General features: G+C 42.0%; 1 protein-coding gene across 2 annotated transcripts in view; it reads left to right on the top strand.

Annotated features, from left to right (window-relative positions):
• Window positions 1-1556: 1556 nt before the first annotated feature.
• Window positions 1557-20785, top strand: part of ssbp4 (single stranded DNA binding protein 4) — a 79727-nt gene continuing 60498 nt past the window's right edge. The window contains exons 1-3 of one of the 2 annotated variants that reach the window (XM_079349534.1): window positions 1557-1753; window positions 10647-10719; window positions 14656-14717. In XM_079349534.1, coding sequence (XP_079205660.1) covers window positions 1698-1753; window positions 10647-10719; window positions 14656-14717 — 191 coding nt within the window. In that variant the 5' untranslated portion in view covers window positions 1557-1697. The remainder of the gene's footprint in view (window positions 1754-10646; window positions 10720-14655; window positions 14718-20785) is intronic. The other variant, XM_079349535.1, reaches the window with a different exon arrangement.

The raw sequence follows: 20785 nt of genomic DNA, 5'->3' as shown, positions 1-20785 counted from the left end.
AGCAGGGGTGACAACTACATCACTAGTTCATCATGTTTTCGACCAACTGAAGCTACAGCAGTATAACAGATCAGTGGGTGATCAGAGGAAAGTTATCACTTTCAGGAAAACTTAACAAGCTTTTGTCCCTCATAGCTGAGGCCAAACTAGCGTAGACTTTAAATTAGGCTAAGAGGAAGTGCTCCATTGCAACAATTTAAACACCTTATATGGCTTTTCTTTAAAAATAATCTTTATTGTGAGCTTTTTCATCTTAGCCACACCCTTTATACTCAATTTTACACTTTTTTCTTACTATATAAACATTATTATGTTTAAAGAAGATTTTAAACAAAGCGACAACCTACGATGTTGAAAAATGCTGCTGATGCAGAAGTCGAAAAAACTAATTCCGGTTTTATCAGCAGAAATAAACAAGCCCTGTTCCGAAAATGAATAGGTCTGATCGAATTAATTATTGTCCTAATGGGCACACACTGTACGGGATTGAATTTTTTAATAACACCTCTGTTTCAAGCCTCTAGTTCGACATCTTAAATTTATTCCAAAGCCGAAGCATTTCACATTTATGTCTGTTGTTTGGAGGCTCCAATCCCATGTCTCCATTCACAGCGAGAACTGGCGTTAATTTATGAACTCCCAAAAAGGACCTCATAACTCTTTGATGTATAGAATTGCAGCTTGGATGTTCCCTGAACCCCAAAACACCAGAAGCATAATTGGACACTGGACAAACACATGAATGATAACGTTTTGTATAAATCTGTAATCCCAATCCCAATAACTCAACTACTGTGACCTGCACACTGAATTTAAGAGTAGGTGCACATGCATGTAGACCTAAATGTTGCTGCAATAACTGAGATAAGCAGCTTTCCTATCTACACCGAATCCTACATCAAGATGTGTTCTTTAAAACTCCACTGCACATTAAATCGGCCATTTCAATAGTTCCCTATAATTAAATATATTTTCTTTATAGCAAAAAAAATGACTTCATACTATGCATTTATTATTTTGAAATAATTTAACAAAGCTTTATAAACGAAGACCACATCACAATGAAAGAAAATGTACTGGCTCTCATGGCAGTGTGCAAAAACAGGTTGCAAGCAGTGTCCTTGTAGCAGTGAGTATAAAGTCCCAAAACGACACATTAGAATTACTTTTTTTTTTTTTTTTTTTAATAAAAGTAAACCATCTATGGCTATTCTTCCGAAAGGACCTGGCAGTAGTTGTAAAGTGCAGAGCATGTAGCCGGCGTTCCTTTCCCCACCTTCCCCCCTTCTCTCCTCATGTTTCTGAGGTCAGTAAACAAGAAGTGTGTGTTTCCCTTTAAGGAGCCCCCACCGTATGCAGAGCGGAGGGAGGAGTAGCAGTTCTGCGGAACAGCGGCTGAGGAGGGAAAAAAAATCCAACAGAGGACGGTTTCAAGTCCCCCCAATAGAAACTGTGCCTGATTTGTGGCCAATGTTGGAGATGTAAAAAAAAAAAAAAAAAAAAAAAAAAAAGTAGAGAAAAGAGAGGGAGGGAGAGGAGAGAGAAGGAGGAGGAGGGAGAAGGGAGGAGGGGAGGAGAGGGGGGGGGGGGGGGGAAGGAAAAAACACTAAAGGGGTAGCTATGGAGATGGAGCGTTTTCCTGGCTGCTTTCTTTGACAGGTGTTGAGTGGGGCAAAAGTCTTAAAACAGAATCCAGCATGTACGCCAAAGGTAAAGGAGCTGTCGTCCCTTCCGATAGCCAAGCGAGAGAAAAGTAAGTGAATTATGCGCTTTATGTTAAGAGTTTACCTGCTTATAATGCAGGCGAAGGGGGCAGAGGAGGGGAGCCGAACTTTGGAAACTAGGTACTGTAATTTAAAAGGAGTGTACAGTTAGAAAGTGCGCTCCAGCGTGCGGTTTCCTCCTCTCACCACCTTAGAGGTGCGCCTTTTAAACTTTTTTTTAAAAACATTTTTTATTTTAGATCTAGTTTGCACTTCGGTGTTTTTGCGCTGGATATGGTATTGTTCGTTTATTCACACTTCTTCCTCTGTAACTCGATGTAATATTTTGCAGCGCAGTGATGCATTTTTTGGTCTTGTTACCTTTCTGTCTGAAACGTGTTTCTGCAGCATCATTTAAAGTAAAATAAGCGGGTTTTACTTCAGGTAAAACATGCTTCTGCTCCAGGGTTTTACACTCGTCTCTGCACGGACAGCCTGCTCGGTTCACTCTTTCTAAACTTTAAGACATGAAGCTGCCGAATGGCTGGATTATTTTGTGTTTTACCGAGAGACATGTTCAGCTTGCTTGAGTCATTTTCTTTGTTTTTGATGCTTATTGCCGGGCGCAAGTAAACCTGGCGAGGAAGGGAAAAGTTTGTCCCGTTCAGTAGTCATGCAGCGGTGGTAAACTTTTTTTTTTTTTGCATCCACTCACATGAAGGAGAGTCATGCTGCAAGGAACACGAAACTTTTTTTTTTATCCAGAAGCAGACTTTCTTTAAAAGATTAATTGATGAATAGGCCTATGTTGATTGATTATTGTGACTTGACTGGAAATATAGCAGGGGGAAAAAATCCCATTTGGATGGTTTTAAATACGATGCAATTCCATCATGCTTCTTGCTGGGTTTAGTGTTTTAATTGGTGCGTTTTGTTCTAACAATTAAAGCACATGTGTCAGTGCATGCTTTATTTAAAGTATATCTAATGTTTAACGTTGACTTTCAAAATGTGACTGCCCCTTATGAAAACTGGAGGCTGAACTCCCCACGCCTGCTCTTTACTCCAATGCTGCTTAAAATATCTGGCCATTCAAAGATGTGGACCTTATTTGCATCCCGCCTCTTCAGATCGGTGCAGTCTTTTCACCATTATAGCTATTTTTAAGCATTAAACAGTCAGAGGTTGTCGGAGTCACAAAGGATCCCTGCTGAGATGCAGTTGTAATCTCAAAACACTGTCAGGTCCTGAGAGGCTGTGCTGTTACACACATCATACATATGTAATAGAAACAACATTTCTTTAGAGACTCTCTAGTATTTCTTGATTCATTGCTGTGTCACATTCAATTGATTAAGCTTTCTAGAGATTCCACTTGCTTATGTGCTTAGTGTAATCTTCCTCAAATACTTTGTACACTTCTGGTGCCACAAGCGTTTAATTTCACTCAGATTATTGGAAAATTGAGCAGTACTATGCGCGTGTCTGTGTGTTTGGGCTGAGGAGTGAATTCTAAATGAAAACAGTCCCATGTGGTTTAATGAACAGCAGGCAGAGTGACCTTTGAACCAGCATATGATGCTTTAATATTACATATGAACCATCAGCAGCCAGACGCTGCTTGTACACCTGTTTGTGTGCATGCTGCAGCTTCATTACTTTATTTACAATATTTGGCGAGCAATAGATTATTTAAATGCCTTGTTTTTAGTTGCTTGTTCAGGCAGCATGAATTATGTTCCATGTGTCATTGGGAGTGAAATCTGTGCAGAGGCAGCATGTATTTCAAATGATAGTGTAGGAGGAGGATTAATAATTGAACTCATAAGAGATACAAGTCTTTTGAGGAGTGGGAATGATGAATGCTTTTGCGTCTGTGTCTGTGTATGAAAAGCAAAATCATTCTGTTTATTTATTTTAGTTTGTTTGTTTTCATTAATTGTATATATTGGAAACTCCACAGTAAATATCTCTCTCCTTAATTCTGTGTATTGCATTTACTTTTTCTGTGTGTGTTTTAGCACGTCAAAGGTCTAATGTCCACACATTATGGACAGCGCTTGCCCTCTCCCCTCACCTGCCTTGTCAAGCTAACCTGCCCTGCAGGGCCAACACATGTTTCCTTGTAAATGTGGAGCTCACAACAGCTGCCTCAATGCATCACTGAATTATCTCATATTCATATTTACATATTCATACTGAGCTTTACATATTCAGGTACTAAAAAGAGGGCGCTCTGGATGGACCTATACACTTTGAAAGCAGACTGGGTCTTGCTGTTTGACAGAATCACAGCAGCAGGACTTGATTTGAAAGATTGATCATATAATCTATTTGTAGACTCACTCCATTGAAGAATATTTATATTTATGATACCTTTAATTCATCTCAATGAAGTAGGTTGGAATCAGTTTTGGTCCGTTGTTTGGTATTTGAAAAATGGGAATGCAAATTTAAAGGGATACTTCACCCATTTGCATGAAGCTGTGTATCATTAGAAACATGGTAATGAGGGTTGGATTCACGACCATTCAACACAACTACCATGTTTCTAATGATACACAGCTTCATGTAAATGGGTGAAGTGTCCCTTTAATACACTGAAATCGATCCAATGGATAAAGGAAGTTTTATTAGAAGGAGCTTCATGTGAGTGTTTGCCTATTTACCGCTCTTATTCTTTTGACAGTCTGAGTTAAAACATTCAGTTACACCACATTTTTTAAAGGAACATTTGAAAGTCACTGACAGCATGAGTAATGTGGACTGGAGAAATATTGTATTTGTCCATCTTAGTATTTTCCTTGATCACTTGGAAGCAGTGTGAACAGGGCATTTGATACACCAGACCAGAAGCAGATGAGCTCAATTATTTACAGTACAGTATTTTTGTATGCATCTGAAAGGAGTCAGTAAGCAGTAACAAATAGTTGCTTCTCAGGTAAAGTGAATTGACCTATAATGTAGAAGTTTTGGACAACCAAAAGAAACTGTGTTAGTCCATAGTGTTTGTTATAGTACCTGGCATTTCATATAGCCTATACCTCCACATGGGCTCCTGGTAATGATGATATAAAGAGTTAAATTCAGTGAGGGGTAATCAGATTTGCAATTGTTGCTGTATATATTCATATGTGAACACATTAATTTGAAGGCTCTAAAACCTAAAAGAGAAACACTGCAGAAAAGATGCTGCTCTGTAGTGCAGCACATCCTCCTGTTTGAATGCTTCAGTTGTCGGCCACCTGAATAGTTTCACACACGCTCCATTTTACACGCTCAAGTGTGCATTTAAATGCGTTTACCACATTGCTCAAAACCGTGCGTGTTTCGTATGTTTTTATTTCCTCTAAAACCTTGAAACCAAGGCTTGAATCCAACCAGTGTGTAAAGAAACACAACATAAAGCAGACAGTCACACGAACATTTCACACACGTGGATTCCTCCACACATCCAAGGTCTCGCCGCCCTGGAAGTATTCAGTCTTCTGATTCGTTGTCTTTGGTTAAAGGGCTTATGACAGAGGAGTGAAGGAGTTTAAAACATTATTGTGATCAGATGTTTAGTAAAGGGAAAACACGATTATATATTAAAGGTTGAGAAAGAACTAGAAGCCTTATGGCACTATAAATTATTTATCACATTTTTTCCAGCCTTTAATTGACTTAAATTTGAACAGCAGCTTCACTTCTGTTTTCTAACTTATTATTTAGTTCGTTGAACCTTTATGAGACAAGTACTGATGACTTAGGCAACTTAATTAAAGGGTCCAATCACAAAAGAACATTATAGCTTGATCAAACAATCATTTTTTTAGGCACTTTCTTAGTTTCCAAAGCATTCTGCTGTGTGTGTGCTTTCTCATCCTCCGTGTTTGTTTACAGACATATTTGAACGATATCAAGTGTTGCTGAATTTGTTCGGGGAAAAGAGCTTTAGCTTCAAGAACTCTTTAATCAGTTTGTTTTGAACACGGGCGTCTTTACATCCTCCACTCCTCCTCTGGCTCCTCCCATGTATTTACATGCACTTTAATGGGGATCTTCAGGTCTGAATGCATGGTTTTGAGTTTACACAGATGGCTCTGCCATCTGCATTTTAGCCTTTTGAAGGCAGCATAAAGAGCTGCACACTAACATAGGCAAGAAACACTGCTCTAAAAGTAAAGAAACCCTTGATTTACCCTCGGCACCCTTTGGCTGACTGTGCTCCATTCAGATTTTTCAACAGTCAATTAATGCCGCCTTTCGTCAGCTGCTTTGGGTGCATCCGCACAAATTTGTTAGTTTTCCCGCTTGAAATAAAGGAGAGTATAAATATTGAGGCTCGTGCCTGAAGTTGTTAATCAGTTTGGCAACACAGTGTACAGAGAATTGTGGAGAAATGTCTTTTAAGGAGCATACAGAGAAAATAATCTATCTGAGCTGAGAAAAGGTGAAGAAGATAAAGATAAAGAAACAAAGTCTCTCCGTAGTTTGGATCATTTTCTTGAGCTGTCTTCATTACGCGCTTTGGGATGAGGCTCAGGTGATAACAAAACTATGTGAGCATATGTCAGTAAAATCTTTCATCACAAATCGTTTTAAATCTCCCTTTTACTGAAAAGTTGTTCGACAGTTACAGTTTGATGTCAGAAGGCGTTCACAGGTGAGCCTGTCAACAGGTCAGGTAGCTGCTGGTAGAATGTGTGTGCATATGCGTGTGGGGTGGTGTGTGTGTTAACCCATGGCAGAAGCTGTGTGTGTGCGTTTATATGCCTATTCACACTGATTTGTTTTGACAAAGGAGCTGCCATAACAAAGCCAAGCAAACATAAACAGTGTGAGTGGGGAGAATAAGCTTTAGTGCAACAGCTTCAACAGTATCACAGGTGTCTCCATCAGACACCACGTCTCTCATTCAACTATAACTCATACATCACTACAGGGCAGTGTGAAATCTATACTGTCTTTAACTGGTGTTGATATATATTAAGATGAGGGAAATCACATGTATGCTGTGGCCTTTCATTGCACAGAACAGACTTGTATATATTTTATACGAGCACTGCTTAATCCTCTTCTATCACTTCCTCCTTCCATATACCTTACCTGAGCCGGCCCTCCTCTTGCTGCTGAATTATTGAAACAAAGACATGAAAGTTAATTTGCTAACTGTCTGCGCTTTAGCTGGCTAAACTCAGCTGAGATGCCCTTGTCTCTGGGGGCAAGCCGAGGGAAAGGGAAGGCCGGCCAGCGAAGCCTGGGGCTAAATGTCAGGTGTGTTTCCTGAGGACGAGGCAGCAGGAGAGATCTCCTTGATGTGTAGACACAGAGCAAAGTGCTAGTTAGGCTGCATGAGGTATGGGTCAGGAGAGAGAGGAATATCAGAAATGAGGGAGCAGATAGTTATGTCTTCAGATGCAGTCTGACAATGTGCGTTATGTGATCTTAAAGCTAAAGAATGGAAAAGCGGACAACAGTTGCCCTGCTTGGCTTTGTGGCTTTATACTGTACAGTATCCTTCGCACACAGTGGAATGCTACCACTCAGACTGATCTGCTGTGATCAAGTGATTTTCTTTAGCATTATTTGTTAAATTTCAGTTGAGAGGAGAGAGTGAAATGTGCAGCAAAGGAAACGTGAGATATCGTGGACAGTGTCAGTGGTTTGTCTTGTTAAGTATCTCATCTTTTATTCCTGAGTGACATGTGTAGCTTACATAGGGTTCACAAAGGAGTTCAGGTTCTACAGACGGAAGAATTCCTGGCCCTGACCCTCAGTCTCCCTCTGACACATCGCTCCTGAACAGTACAAACCCCTTCTCCTCCCACATCTCCTTCGTCCACCTGGCCGTCCTCGAGCTCTGCTCCATTAGACACCCCCCCCCCCCCCACCCCCCCAAGTCTCCTCCTCACCTGAGTTACTCTTACTTGTTCTGACAGAGTAACAAAAGGTGTCCCCCGAAGCCTGGATTGAATGAGTGTTTTTAAATAATGCATCAGAGACGTAGCAGGTGCCCATCGTCAGGGCACCGTGCCCCCTGAGATCTCACCAGGCCCTGTCATGAAAATTTCATCGCCACAGTGCACGTGGGAATCTCAATTCTTGGATTCAGTATAGTGTAGACCGGTGAAAAGGACATCTGCCTCTTTGAATTTGAGTCTGCAAAGATACATTTAATCTAATGGATCTTTACTTTACCAGCAATTCTATAATTGCAAACAACTGGATCCCAAAGTCAGGTTCTTCTGCTTATTGTGAACACAAGCATACCAGATTTGGCCACCAGGCCAGTCTGCTTGAAGAGTTGATTTTTGGGTGCGATTCATGTTTACTTGAGCACAGTCCGCAGGAGATTTGAATGCAACTGGGCTCAAACGAGGAAGTGGGCTGCTGTATGACGTTCTGTCTGCACAGCAAGGGCCACATTAGATGTGGAAGTAAGAAGAAGGTTGTTGTTGGCGTCACAGAAATAATAAAAAAACATCAGTCGTAGTAGAATAGACTCCATTGTGCGGATGAGATGTAAATAAATGTCACCCAGTTAATGATGTGAGTGGTTGCCATGGTTGCTTTCTTCTCTTGGCTGATTTGAAAACCCAAGTACGTGCATACTGCCACCAACTGTATCAGACTGTGTACATAAACAAGCGGGCACAAAATGTTATTACTTAAAGTGAAAGCAGACCAGCGTGGGACGGAGGAGCTATCGCGGTTGGTCATGGTACACAACAATTGTGCTTCTTCATGTATACGGTGTTTTGATCATGTCCAGTAGAGTTGCACTCCAGCAGACCAGCCAAAAGCAGGAGTGTATGAAGCTTTCGCTCACTGAGCCAAGAGGAGTTGAAAAACCTGTGGCCACACCAAAGTCTTATCGCAGCCCAGCTTCAATCTCATGCCCTTTTTGTTAAGAGAAAGTAAAGTCATTTCTTCTATTAAGATTATTTGGGGGGCATTTTTGCCTGAATACAGTATGATACAATAGCTGACATAAAATGTGCAGAGATAGAGTATGAGGAAGACATTGTAGCCTCTTTACTTGGGGCACATACTTTAGTTTTTTTTTAATTATTATTATTATTGTACAGTATTACAGTATTATACAGTATTTTTGTCTATATACTGTATTTCAGACAAAGCATAATTGAACATTATAGACTGTACCAAAACACAGCATTGACGGGTTTTACCTCACAACACCTGAACAGCTGCTCATGTTTAAATCAATAAGTAGCCGTTTGCTCCTTCTTGTGACTCACGCTTCTCAAAGTCCGTTTTAGTACATGCACACAATGACTGCGCCTTTATTAGAGATAAAACAAACACTGACCATCCACTGTAGTCACTCCATCCCCCCCAACAAACACACAGACTGTAACCAAAAACTCTGTTAAACTCTGAATCCTTTTTTATCTGGACATGTGTTGACACTGTGTATTTGGAATCAGGTTTGATAGGTTTGTTTCTGATGAGGGAGTAAGACATAGAAGAGGTGATAGCATCTTCTGCCTAATAGTTCAAGCTGTTTTGGACCAGCTGTGAAGATTCGTTTTCCTTTAGCAGATGACTGTGAAGACATTGCTTGGATTTTCAGGGAGAAGGTAAAGAGCCAGGTTATCTAACTTTTGTCCTGCTCATTATTGATTCACTCAATGTCATCAGACATCAACCCCAACAATCATAACTCTGTGTCTGCTCCAGTCTTGACACACGTGATCAGCAGAATTCGCCTCAGTTCACATAAACACATCAGATCCCCTCTGCTCTATTTCAGACCAGCAGTTGCATGCAGATGCTGTGACGACTGTCCAGGCTTCTGCATTGTTGTGGAAAAATTGAGCATTTTTTATTGCTGAGTCGGAGGGTTAAGGTCATTGGCAAGAATCAGTTATCAAATGAGGACTGGGTATTCATTTGAATATTTGAGATGTTGATGTGAATTTATTTTTTACTTTATTAGACTTTTCATTGTTGACAAGCTGCACTACTCTGGATCTCTAAGCTCTTAAACCAAAGAGAGCCATGGACTTGTCTCTTCAGAAAATCACACTCTATAAAGGAGTAGGACTCATAGGGTAGCTCAGGCTATGATACAATGTGATACAACGTAATGCCATACCATGGGCCCATGATAACAATGATACTATGCTAAAGCAATTATGTTATACCTGATTGAGCTTGGCGATCAAATTATGATACATCATAATATCTGATTAGTTTAAGAATAGAATAGTCTTGTTGTTGTTGTAACTGTTGGTTATAATTGACAGCATGTTGTTCTCCTAAATGCTAATATATGTGCCGTAGTAGGGTTCTGATTTAAAAAAAAAAAAAGGCAAAACAAAAAAGCTTGAACTTTAATGGGATGCTCAGTTTCTGTGTCTGCTTGTTTTTTTTTTTAATGATCTGAAAAACAATGGCAGGCCATTTGTTTAAGTACATTTGGGGATCTTTTTTCATCAGAAAATGTTTACTTTCAATTGGGTTTTTCTACAGGCATCAACATGTTTGTGTCATCTAAAAATAACAAGGACTCATACAAGCTGTTTCGTAATACCTGAGAGTCTGACTTAAGCCAACGTGTGGATATGTTCCCTCTGTCCATGCTTCTCTTAGTGTCTACACTGTTTTTGTGTTGAGCCTCTGTGCCTCAACAGCAGAGTTTCTTAAACCACAGAGATGCGGTCCAGTGCCACAGAGGCTCTTAAGCTCAGAGCTGCAGAGCTTTACATCACACATTTACAACCCCTCCATAGTTTGATGATCATAAAGTTGCATCTTGTTTATCAAAACTCCATCTGATATGACACAGGAATGAGTTTCTGCCATTTGTGCACATTTGTGCAACTTAATTTGAAGGCCTACTTTGTTTGCTTCACGTGTGGTTTATTTTACATATCTATTTATTGCATTGCAGTCTTTCTAACTTCTTGTTTTCTCTCTTCTTCTGTTTCGCAGGTTAGCTTTATACGTGTATGAGTATTTGCTGCATGTCGGCGCACAAAAGTCTGCACAGACCTTCCTGTCAGAGGTAAGAAGTTCTTTCAGCTTAAGTTCCTGTGTGTGATTCCCCTCTATTGTGTAAGCAAGGATGGAATTCACATTATAAGTTGTTTTGGGTTCAAGTAGCTCTTAAGTAATCTTACTAAAAGCTTTCGACATTGATAACTCTGAAAATATTAACACTTTAATAAACCAAGTCTTTTTATTACTCAACAGCAGCAATGCAATTTTGATAAGTTGATTAATTAGACACAATGTAAACATGACATCAGTTGAGCTACCTAATATGATTACTCACCCTTGTTATTAGCTGCAATTTGTAATCATAAACACTGTGTAATTACAGCAGTTTGACATACTGCAAGTACATGTTGTTGCTGTGACATTTAAGAAATGGAGCCAGCCCCTGCCAAGTTATCTTTAATATTTGAAACCATTCCAAACAAAGCCATGTCCCAGGTTTGATTGACTTAGTAGTCTTATATCAGAACCCTGAACTGTCCAAAAGGCTAGGTCTCTAACGTGCTGCATCCTCAACCTTAATGGACAACATCCTTCCTGCCAAAGGTCCTGCGTCCAGGATGTTTCCTGTACAACAGTCTGGCTCAAAGGCTTTATTCATCTTTACTTAATACAGTCTCCTACACTGAAAGGGCTTAGACTGCTAAAAAGACAGAAAGACAGGTCTATATCATTCACCTTAAATACTGACATAATTCATCAGAGATTTCTTATGGTCATTCCAGTGTAGAGAAACGGTAGTGAGCAACACACTTTCAACACGTAGTTCAACATACGTATATATTCAACACATATGTTTTAGAAATATACTTATTGGCCTGCTTGCTGAGTATCAGATTACATTATTTAATGTCTCAAATGTGCCTGCAACAGTGTATAGCTAAATTATTGTGTTTATGTCCACCTCAGTATTAGAATAGAATAGACGTTCCATTGCCACTTGTACCGGTGCAGAACCGTACAGGTACGTCGGAACGTCAGATTTACAATCTATAAATTAAAAAAAAAGCATTAAGAGTATTGAGAACAATATAACTTTACACAAATCAAGTTGTTTTTACAAAAAAGTATACAGTAAGTACACTGTGCATAAAAGAAAAAATATCACATGTAGGAGACACTGTATAATACAATGAAAAATATATATTTATTTACCCTTTGAAGTACCCTCTCCTTGCATTTTGCTGCAAATGAATTAGGAAAACTGAGCAATTAGAGTGTTGTTCTGTTATGGACTTCTGTACTAGTCACAGTTTGTCCATAATGAACACCGTGTTCGACCACAGGGATGTCCATAAGTGCATGTGGCACTAGGACATCCAAGGCCAGAGATCGATGATAGACTTTGTGGTCGTGTCATCTGACCTCCGGCTGTGTTCTCCTCCTCCATTGTTGAAGCTGCTGCTCTGAGCTGTGGTCTCAGGGTCTCTGGTGTCTGTCGTGGCGGCAATCTCCGAACCCGGTGGTGGAAAGGGAGGCTGTCAAGCAGAAGAAGGAGTCCTATCGGGCGTTGCTAACTCATAGGACTCCTGAGGCAGCTGACAGGTACCGGCCCGGGCTGTTGTGGAGGCAAAAACTTGGGCCGGGTGGGGGGGTTTGGGAAGTCCATGGAGGCGGACATTCGGACGATCTGGAGGAAATTCTGGCAAACCGTCCGTCGCCTCAGGAGGGAGAAGAAGTGCTTCACCAGCACTGTTTACAGTGGAGGTGGGGAGCTGCTGACCTCAACTGGGGATGTACTTGGGCGGTGGAAGGAATACTTCGAGGATCTCCTCAATCCCGCCATCACGTCCTCCATTGTGAAAGGAGAGGCTGAGTCCTCAGAAGTAGACTCATCCATCACCCAAGTCAAAGTCACCTCGGTGTTTGGCAAGCTCCTCAGTGGGAAGGCACCAGGGGTGGATGAGATTCGACCTTGAGTATCTTAAGTCTTTGGATGTGCAGGGGCTGTCATGGTTGACACGTCTCTGTAACATCGCGTGGAGGTCGTGGACAGTGCCTCAGGACTGGCAGACAGGGATGGTGGTCCCTCTTTTCAAGAAGGGGGATCGGAGGGTTCCAAGTACCGGGGAATCACACTCCTCAGCCTCCCTGGGAAAGTCTATTCCAGGGTACTGGAGAGGAGGATCCGGCTGTTAGTCGAATCTCGGAGCCAAAAGGAACAATGCGGTTTTTGTCCCGGCCGCGGAACACTGGACCAGCTCTACACTTTCCATCGGGTGCTTGAGGGTTCATAGGAGTTCGCCCAACCAGTCCACATGTGCTTTGTGGATTTGGAGAAGGCATTTGACCTTGTCCCCCTTGGCGTCCTGTGGGGGGTGCTCCGAGAGTGTGGGGTCAGGGGCCCTTCACTAAGGGCGGTTCGGTCCCTATATGACCGGAGCAGGAGTCTGGTTCGCATTGCCGGCAGTAACTCAGACCTGTTCCTGGTGCGCGTTGGTCTCCGGCAGGGCTGCCCCTTTGTCACTGGTTCTGTCCATAACTTTTCTGAACAGAATTTCGTGGTGCAGCCAAGGGCAATGGCATCCAGGGGGCATGTCCCTCCGGGAGGAGGCCTTGGGGTAGACCCAGGATACGCTGGAGAAGCGATGTCTCTTGGTTGGCCTGGGAACCCCTCTGGGTCCCACCAGAAGAGCTGGAGGAAGTATTTGGGGCTAGGGAAGTCTGGGCGTCTCTGCTTAGACTGCTGCCCCTGTGACCCGGGCCCAGATAAGCAGTAGAAAATGGATGGATGGGCAATTCATTCAAGAAAACAGACATGGGGAATAAAAAATGCTCCGGAAATACAAACATTTTACACACAAAGAAAATACATTAAAATAGTCGCTCTACTTTTTTTCTACAGTAACGCAATTTAAAAAAAATCTTTTTTTAAAAATTTATTTGCAGTGTGCATCTTTATGCTGCTTATGTATGGTTCTTTCAGTTTGTTCATAAAGGCAGATTGTTTTTTCTTTGCAATTAATTTAGAGCTTTTCAAACTTAACACCTATGCTATTCATTCTTTTTTTTTTTTTTTTTTTTTTTTTTCCGGAAACACACACCCAGAAATACACAATGAAATGTTTCAATTGGTAAGGGACTTCTATTCTCACAGGTAAACTGAAGGCACACACACGTAAACACACACCTGCTCAGTGCCATCTAATGAGCATGCTTTCACCTGGACTCTCCTGCCTCAATTAGCCTCTGTTCCTCTTCACTGAGGAACTTGCACACACACACACACACACACACACACACACACACACACACACACACCTACACACACACACACACACACACGCACACACACAAACTCACACCCTCCCATTTATAGAATATACACAATACACTTGTGTCCCCGAGAGGACTTAGTTACTCTCTGCTCTCTTGCACAGTGCAGCACTCAGCTCTTTAACAGCTTTAAATCAACAGACCCAGCCCACACATGGCAACATCACATCACTATAAACTGCACCGGGGAAATCTATAGAATAACAAACAGATATCTGACGCTTTACAATATGTATATGAAGAAAACAAAGACCAGTCTTACAGCTGTCAGAATGTCCTCACAGACTATGATGAACAATCCTGTCCACAGGGAATGTGTGTGTGCGTGTGTTAGTGTGTGCAGAGTCATGTCAGAGGGAGTGTGTGAAGAGAGTGGGGTCTCATATCTCTCTCTGGATCTTATCTTGGTGTCCAGATACAGACAAGAGCTCTGCTGGTTTGTGAGGGCAGCCGAGAGGGCCGCTGCTTCAAGACAGAAACACTTTCTTATCCACAGACTCCTCACTGCACTGCACTCCACTGTGCTACCCTATTTTTCTGCCTGACTATCAGTCTGCGTCTGTCCTTCTAAAGTCGGACGGACAGTTGAGCAAAATGATTACATTATGCATTATGCAGCGGTGTCTAATTTTTCATTCTCCTCCTCTGTCTTTTCTCCTCCTCTCAGATCCGATGGGAAAAGAACATCACACTTGGAGAACCACCAGGATTTTTACACTCATGGTGGTGGTATGTATATACTTTGATCCTCTTTTCTGCTCTCTTTACCACGCACATGCACACACACACACACACACACACACACACACACACACACACACACACACACACACACGTGCACATGTGTCTACAGCTCACGTTCATACTGTAGAAGTACTCTTGATGGTTTCAAAGAATGTGCAGGGTTGGAGATGGAGAGTAATTGCAGAGATTGCCAAGTGCATCATCTCACACATGTTTAAGTGCTGTTCTCCTGGCATCCCTCTGATTGACAAGCGAGCTAACTCGCCGTACTCTGTTATTTAAGCTGTAACTGTTTCGTTAAGACCTCAGATCAAAGTGTATATGGTTCAATCAAAGATGAAATCAGACACATATCTGCACAGAACAGGAAGTATTACACTGCTGTGGATTCTGTGAGTTAGGGTGACAATTCTAGCTTCTTTTCTTAAGCCCATACTTTTATTTACACTTTTGCATATGATTGCAGATCCGCAATCAGTTTTGCACCAATAATATCTCTATACCATAACCTTTTCTTTTTTGAGCACTTATGTCCTTGACCTTAATGATAGTGTATCCTCATTTCTTTCTAAATCTTTAAACCAATCTATATGATTTCTTAATAGTGAACAGAAGACATTGTTTTTTTTATATATGACTGGAAGGACAGGGTCAGTGGGCTTCATGCCTGACACGTACACTGTTTTTCGCCATGTCTGAATGAGAAGGATTGGGAACACCCATATGTAGGATTCCCCCTTTTCCAGTTGTCATGCCAGGAGCTAAAAAAAAATCACTCTAGAAGAGAGGAGCAGACAGGCAGTAAGGAGGAAGCAAGGCAGCTGGAAAGGATGCAGACAAAGAATCAAGCAGGCGAACAAGCAGGGAGGATGAGAGGCTGAATCCTCCGCAAGGCAGCACGAGAGCCAAAGCAAGCCTGGATAAGAGGTTTGACAGGGATCGCTTTGTTTGTCATTCATGCTATCCCGCTCATCCCCAAAGACCCCCCGGCTGCCCTGTGTAATAAACCTAGACATGCAGCTTCATTCATTCATCCTCTCTCTGGCCCCAGTGTGTGTTGTAATTGTGCAGCCTGTTGACACGGTTCATAATGGCCCTTAAAGAGCCTGGCTTCTCGCAACCTGACAGCTCTCAATTGGACAGCTACCAGTAATACTGACAGAATGACATACACAAACATACAGAGCGGGTTAAGTTTGCCCTCGCCTCCGCCTGAGCCAATAAGAGGGCTCAAGAAGTGTGGAGGGAACAGAGAGAGCACTGGTAGTGTGTGTTCTGACTCTGTGTGGGAGATGACCTAGTGTGTGTACATGTGTGGTTATAGTGTAGGATGATAATTCACTGAGCAGGGCAGGGCTCCAATGTAGTATGACCTAGCTGAGGGGCGTCTGTCTGGGCCACTCAGCACGTGGACATGGAGACTCACTGGGGGTTGGGGTCCAGAGGGGAGAGAAGGGGTGGGGGGTAGAGTCCTGTGTCCACCAAGCAGACCCCCCCCCCCCCCCCCAACCTCTAGCCTCCCCCAAAACAAAAGCTCCAGATGGTAGGAAAGCCACCAACCTCCCTCTTCCCTCACCCTTCGCTCCCCCTCCCTCAACCTTTGTCTGGAGGCCTGTCCCTTTGTTTGCGGAAGAGAGACCCTGAACGGATTAACACTTTGCATTCCAGCCTCTTTTGTGTTAAACAGCCAAATCTAAGACGCCGATCCCTCTGCCATAGCAGCCCCGCCCCCGCTTTCCTCCTCCTCCTCAGCACCTCGCTGGGGTTTTCTTCCCCTTCTGTCTCTGTGGCTGCTTCCTGTACGATGGTAGTTTGTGGTGTTGGGGGGCTTCCGAATAAACGAGGACTGTAAAACAGGGGGAGGAGGGGATGTTGGGGGAGAAAGAGGGGAGGCTGGTTGTGGGGGTCACTCATCCACATCTGTTGTTATGGGTGGAAGGATAAAGAAAAGGCTCAGCAAAGGGCTGCAGGTGTTGATTGTGTCATTAGCTCCCTTTCTATTGGCTGCTGCTAGTTGTCTCCTCCTTATCCCAAAATCGATGGATTTAACCAGTTTTCACTGGATGGGTTCCAAATCCTCAATACAGAACCTCCTCCCCCCATCCTCGTGCCCCCAACACACACGGCAACACAGAAAAACTACACACACACATTAAAACTGCACAATTCTGTTTGACGGCTTACGCTGAAATTCTTGTATGAGAGAGTCAAAGAGTAAAGAAGACCTCTGTTCCAAAACTGCTTTTTATAAAGCAACCGTTGACATGAGCCCTCCAGGTTGCAGTTGTAAGTTAAATGGTCCATCTCTGCCAGTTACATCTAAATTAAATCCAGTAATAACAGAAAAACAGTCAATTCAGTTTGTGGCTGGCTTGAATTGGTAAACCATTTTGAAATGAATTGGCGATCGTCTGACAGCTTCCTGATGATATAGCCACTGAGAAAAATTGCCTTTTCTTTTAGCTAAAAAAGGAATAAAGGTTTTGCTTTGCCAAGACTATGGTTTGCCTGTGCTGGTCATTGTTTACAACCTGACTAGCATCTTGAAAAAGGAAAACAGAGTTGAAGTATACAGACAGCATGAAGACCAGATTATATGCTGCATGTATTTGCATATGTGTGTTTATATTATTGTTTAATGAAAAGCTAAATCAGTGTCAAATTAAAGCCTTTGCATTGAAGGTTGTATTGAGGCAGTAGCTCAGTCTGTAGGCACTTGGGTTGGGAACAGGAGGGTCGTCCCAATTTAAGTCCCACTTCTTGAGCACTGCTGAGGTTCCCTGGAGCAAGGCACCAAAACCGCACCAGCTCAGGGGGCGCATCCAGTGGCATCTCTGAAATCTCACCATTAATGCATGTCCCCAGGTACTGCTTGTGCATGTGTGTGATTCAGGCTTGTGTGTGTGAGAAGCATGTCCCTGAAATAACAAAGCACGCACCAAAATTACTCCCTTGGGGATTAATGAAGTGTTTAAAATTAAAAAAATTAAATATTGGAGATGTGTTCCACCTTTTAAGCTCGCCACACAGGTTTTCCTGCAAATAGCAGATGCACACAGGACAGGGCCACAAACAAATACAAAAACTGTTCTGACATTACATATCTGAGCTTCGCCATCAGTATCTGTATTTACAGGAAAAATCTGTTTAATGAGATGAGCTGATCAATAAAACATCTTCATTAAGTCAACGAATCAAAGAAAAGCAAAAGCCTTTATTTGGTGTAATGTTACAGTTTACATTTCTTCTGCCTTTTTTCCTGCCGCCCTCACGTTAAATGTGCTTGCATTGTAAAAGTAGAAGATAATAATCAGGAACATGCACCATGAGCCTAAGGCAGGGTGCTGACGTCACCAGACAGAAAAGTCATCCTAACTCACGTGACCTCCTGTCGTTTGTTTTACCCAGGTTATCCCCACTCACTCAAACCGAACAGAGTATTATATATGAATTATGAGTGTGTCTGATTATCTCCCGTTTAATTTAAAAAAGTGAAAGACAAGTCTGGTAGATTTTAGGACGTGTTTTTCGGAAATTGTCAGCAGTTAATGTGTGGACGGGACTTAGGAATGATGTGTTCATTTTCAACCAAATAAAAAATAAAAAAGAACACCTGCACAGGATGTTTTGAGAATCATGAAATATGAAACAGAACCAACAAGTATTTTACCTGCAGGAATACAGGAAGAGTTTAGAAAGAAGAGTTGAGTTGCTGCATGGATAACTATGAAAGATAAGATAATAGAATACCTCTGTTTCAACGAACCACATTTACTTGCTGTGTAGCTGCAGACAATGGATGCAAGTATTCCCTAGAGCACCTTTCTTTTCTCAGTCCAGAAGTTCTGTCAAGCCTCCACCTTGTACCTAACTCCTGTGAATACCATACCACGCACAGAGCTGCACTTATTGCTCCTTCTTCTAAAGACGTCAGTCCTCTGGTGATGACAGTTGCTGTATTTATTAGCCATAGTCCAAAGGGAGTATTCCTGATTTACATTGCACTGTGATGTGTTTGTTTCCTCCTGCTTGACGAATGCTTTGCTGCTACCAGGAGACTCGCTGCTTCTTGAGTCGGGGTAATAAAGACAACTGGAAAGGTTGTGTTCTCCCACCCCCACTCTTTGATCACAGCATTTTGTCCCATTAAGAAGACTGGGTCTGATTAGAAGAGGGTAGGGAACTGTGGTCTCTACAAAACTTTATTTTGGGACTTTTTTGCTGCTTTTTCTTTGTCAGAGCCTACGACACTGTATATCCATCTTAAATTCTATGATTATTTTTCTATATTTCTCCTGACTCATTATCTGACTGGGACACGGGATTATCATGTCGACCTGCCACCAGCAGATGTGTGTCTGACTTTCTGTGTCTTTGTTTATTCTCCTTTAGTATAATGGGAAAGCACATTGTATCCACTGTCTTTGTCCGACCACAGTTAATTGCAAATAATTATCGTGATGGCATTTAATTTTAGTAATTGTCTTCTTCTGGACGGCTGGACGCTAATCCCTTCCTCTTCTGTTCTAGATACAAAGTGTGTGTATGTGTGTGTTCTGACAATGTCATGCTCTTATTTTTAGTGCCTTGTTTCTCATTTGAATGAATGAATAGGAAAAAAAGAGTATGCATAACACTCTTAAGTCTGCCCCGTGACTCTAAAAAGTAAATGTATTTTCTCGCAAGAACTTGTGTGGCTCTACTTCCCATAATACAATAAGGAGCTTGCCATGATGAGCTGATTAGATTGAAATGATTAGATAATTGGATAGAACATTTACTATTACAAGAGGGCGCAGAAAACAAAACCTTCTTGCAGATTGCTGCTGCTAATTAACTGCAAATGTTGACTTTTAAGATCATTTCTAAAGATTAGTGTTTGTGCAAAGGAAGCAACAACAGCACTGACATTGGTTTTCTCTTTAAATGTGTGATTGTCAAATGGGAGTTAACAATGGTCCCAATGAGAGTACAATGACTGGGAGTAGACTTTAGTGGGGATGTTACATATTATGCCTGTCATCAGTTCAATTCCAGAGTATCTGGTAATTATGTTTTTTTGTGCCTAATGGCTCCTAATTCCACATGTGGAAAACATCCCTTCTTTGTAGTGAACCTAAACTAATATAAGAATAATGAAAGTCTTGTTCTTTATACCTTTAGTCTCGTCCACGAGCAGCAATCTCGCTTCAGATTATGCAGAGACATCCAGAATATGATTTGCCCGACACACGCAGCAGGTCAGCTGTTCAAATCACAATGTTTTTCAGACCTCACAGGTCGTAAGAGTCTAGACCAGGTTGATTCTTTTCTGTGACAAACTGTAACCTGCGTCCCGTTTCATTTCCCTGAGAGTTGATTGGATTTGCGACGGTCGCGCCTTTTCACGTGGCTGGTGTCTGACAGAGCAGCAATCTCTTTAACACCAAGCGATAGATATGATAATGCACACTTGCTTTATTGTCGAGTGACAGGAGGGCAGCACAAGACACACAGGACAAGCATGAGTCACCGGTGTCTTTACTTTGATATTCTTTGTTCCTCTAGCTGTCTTGTTGTTGAGAGGGGTCCCAGTGCTGGCAGTATAGATTGGAAATTAGCAAGATTTTGTTGTAATACTAAACAAAAGCGATTCTCGATTTGTAACATCAGTAACAAAGAATGCATGTTTCACTGTATTTTCCTTTATTATTAAAATGTTGGCATTTCCGCCCACAATTTTAGCTGTTCTTTTTTGATTTCCCGTCCATGAAATCTGTATCTTGAAGAAGAAGTGGTCCTTCAAGTAGACTGGCTTAGCAGGTACTTAATTTCAGTGCAGTAATTAAGGGGTCCATTTGGAGAGGGACCTGGTGGCCCCTGCTGCCCTGGAGGAGTCGGATTGGTCTAATTAACTAATATGAGCACGGCTGATTGGGCAGTAAGTAACATAATCACAGCTGATTGGTCAATAATGTGCAGGTCGCCAGGGCCGGCTGAGAGGAACATTTGGCGACCTGCACTTCCTGGTTAAAAACTGTAATAAAGGCAAAAGTGTGTCGTTTACAAAGAAT

This window comes from Symphodus melops (genome assembly GCF_947650265.1).
Source record: "Symphodus melops genome assembly, chromosome: 8".
NCBI lineage: Eukaryota > Metazoa > Chordata > Actinopteri > Labriformes > Labridae > Symphodus > Symphodus melops.
This window is presented reverse-complemented; position numbering and strand designations above follow the sequence as displayed.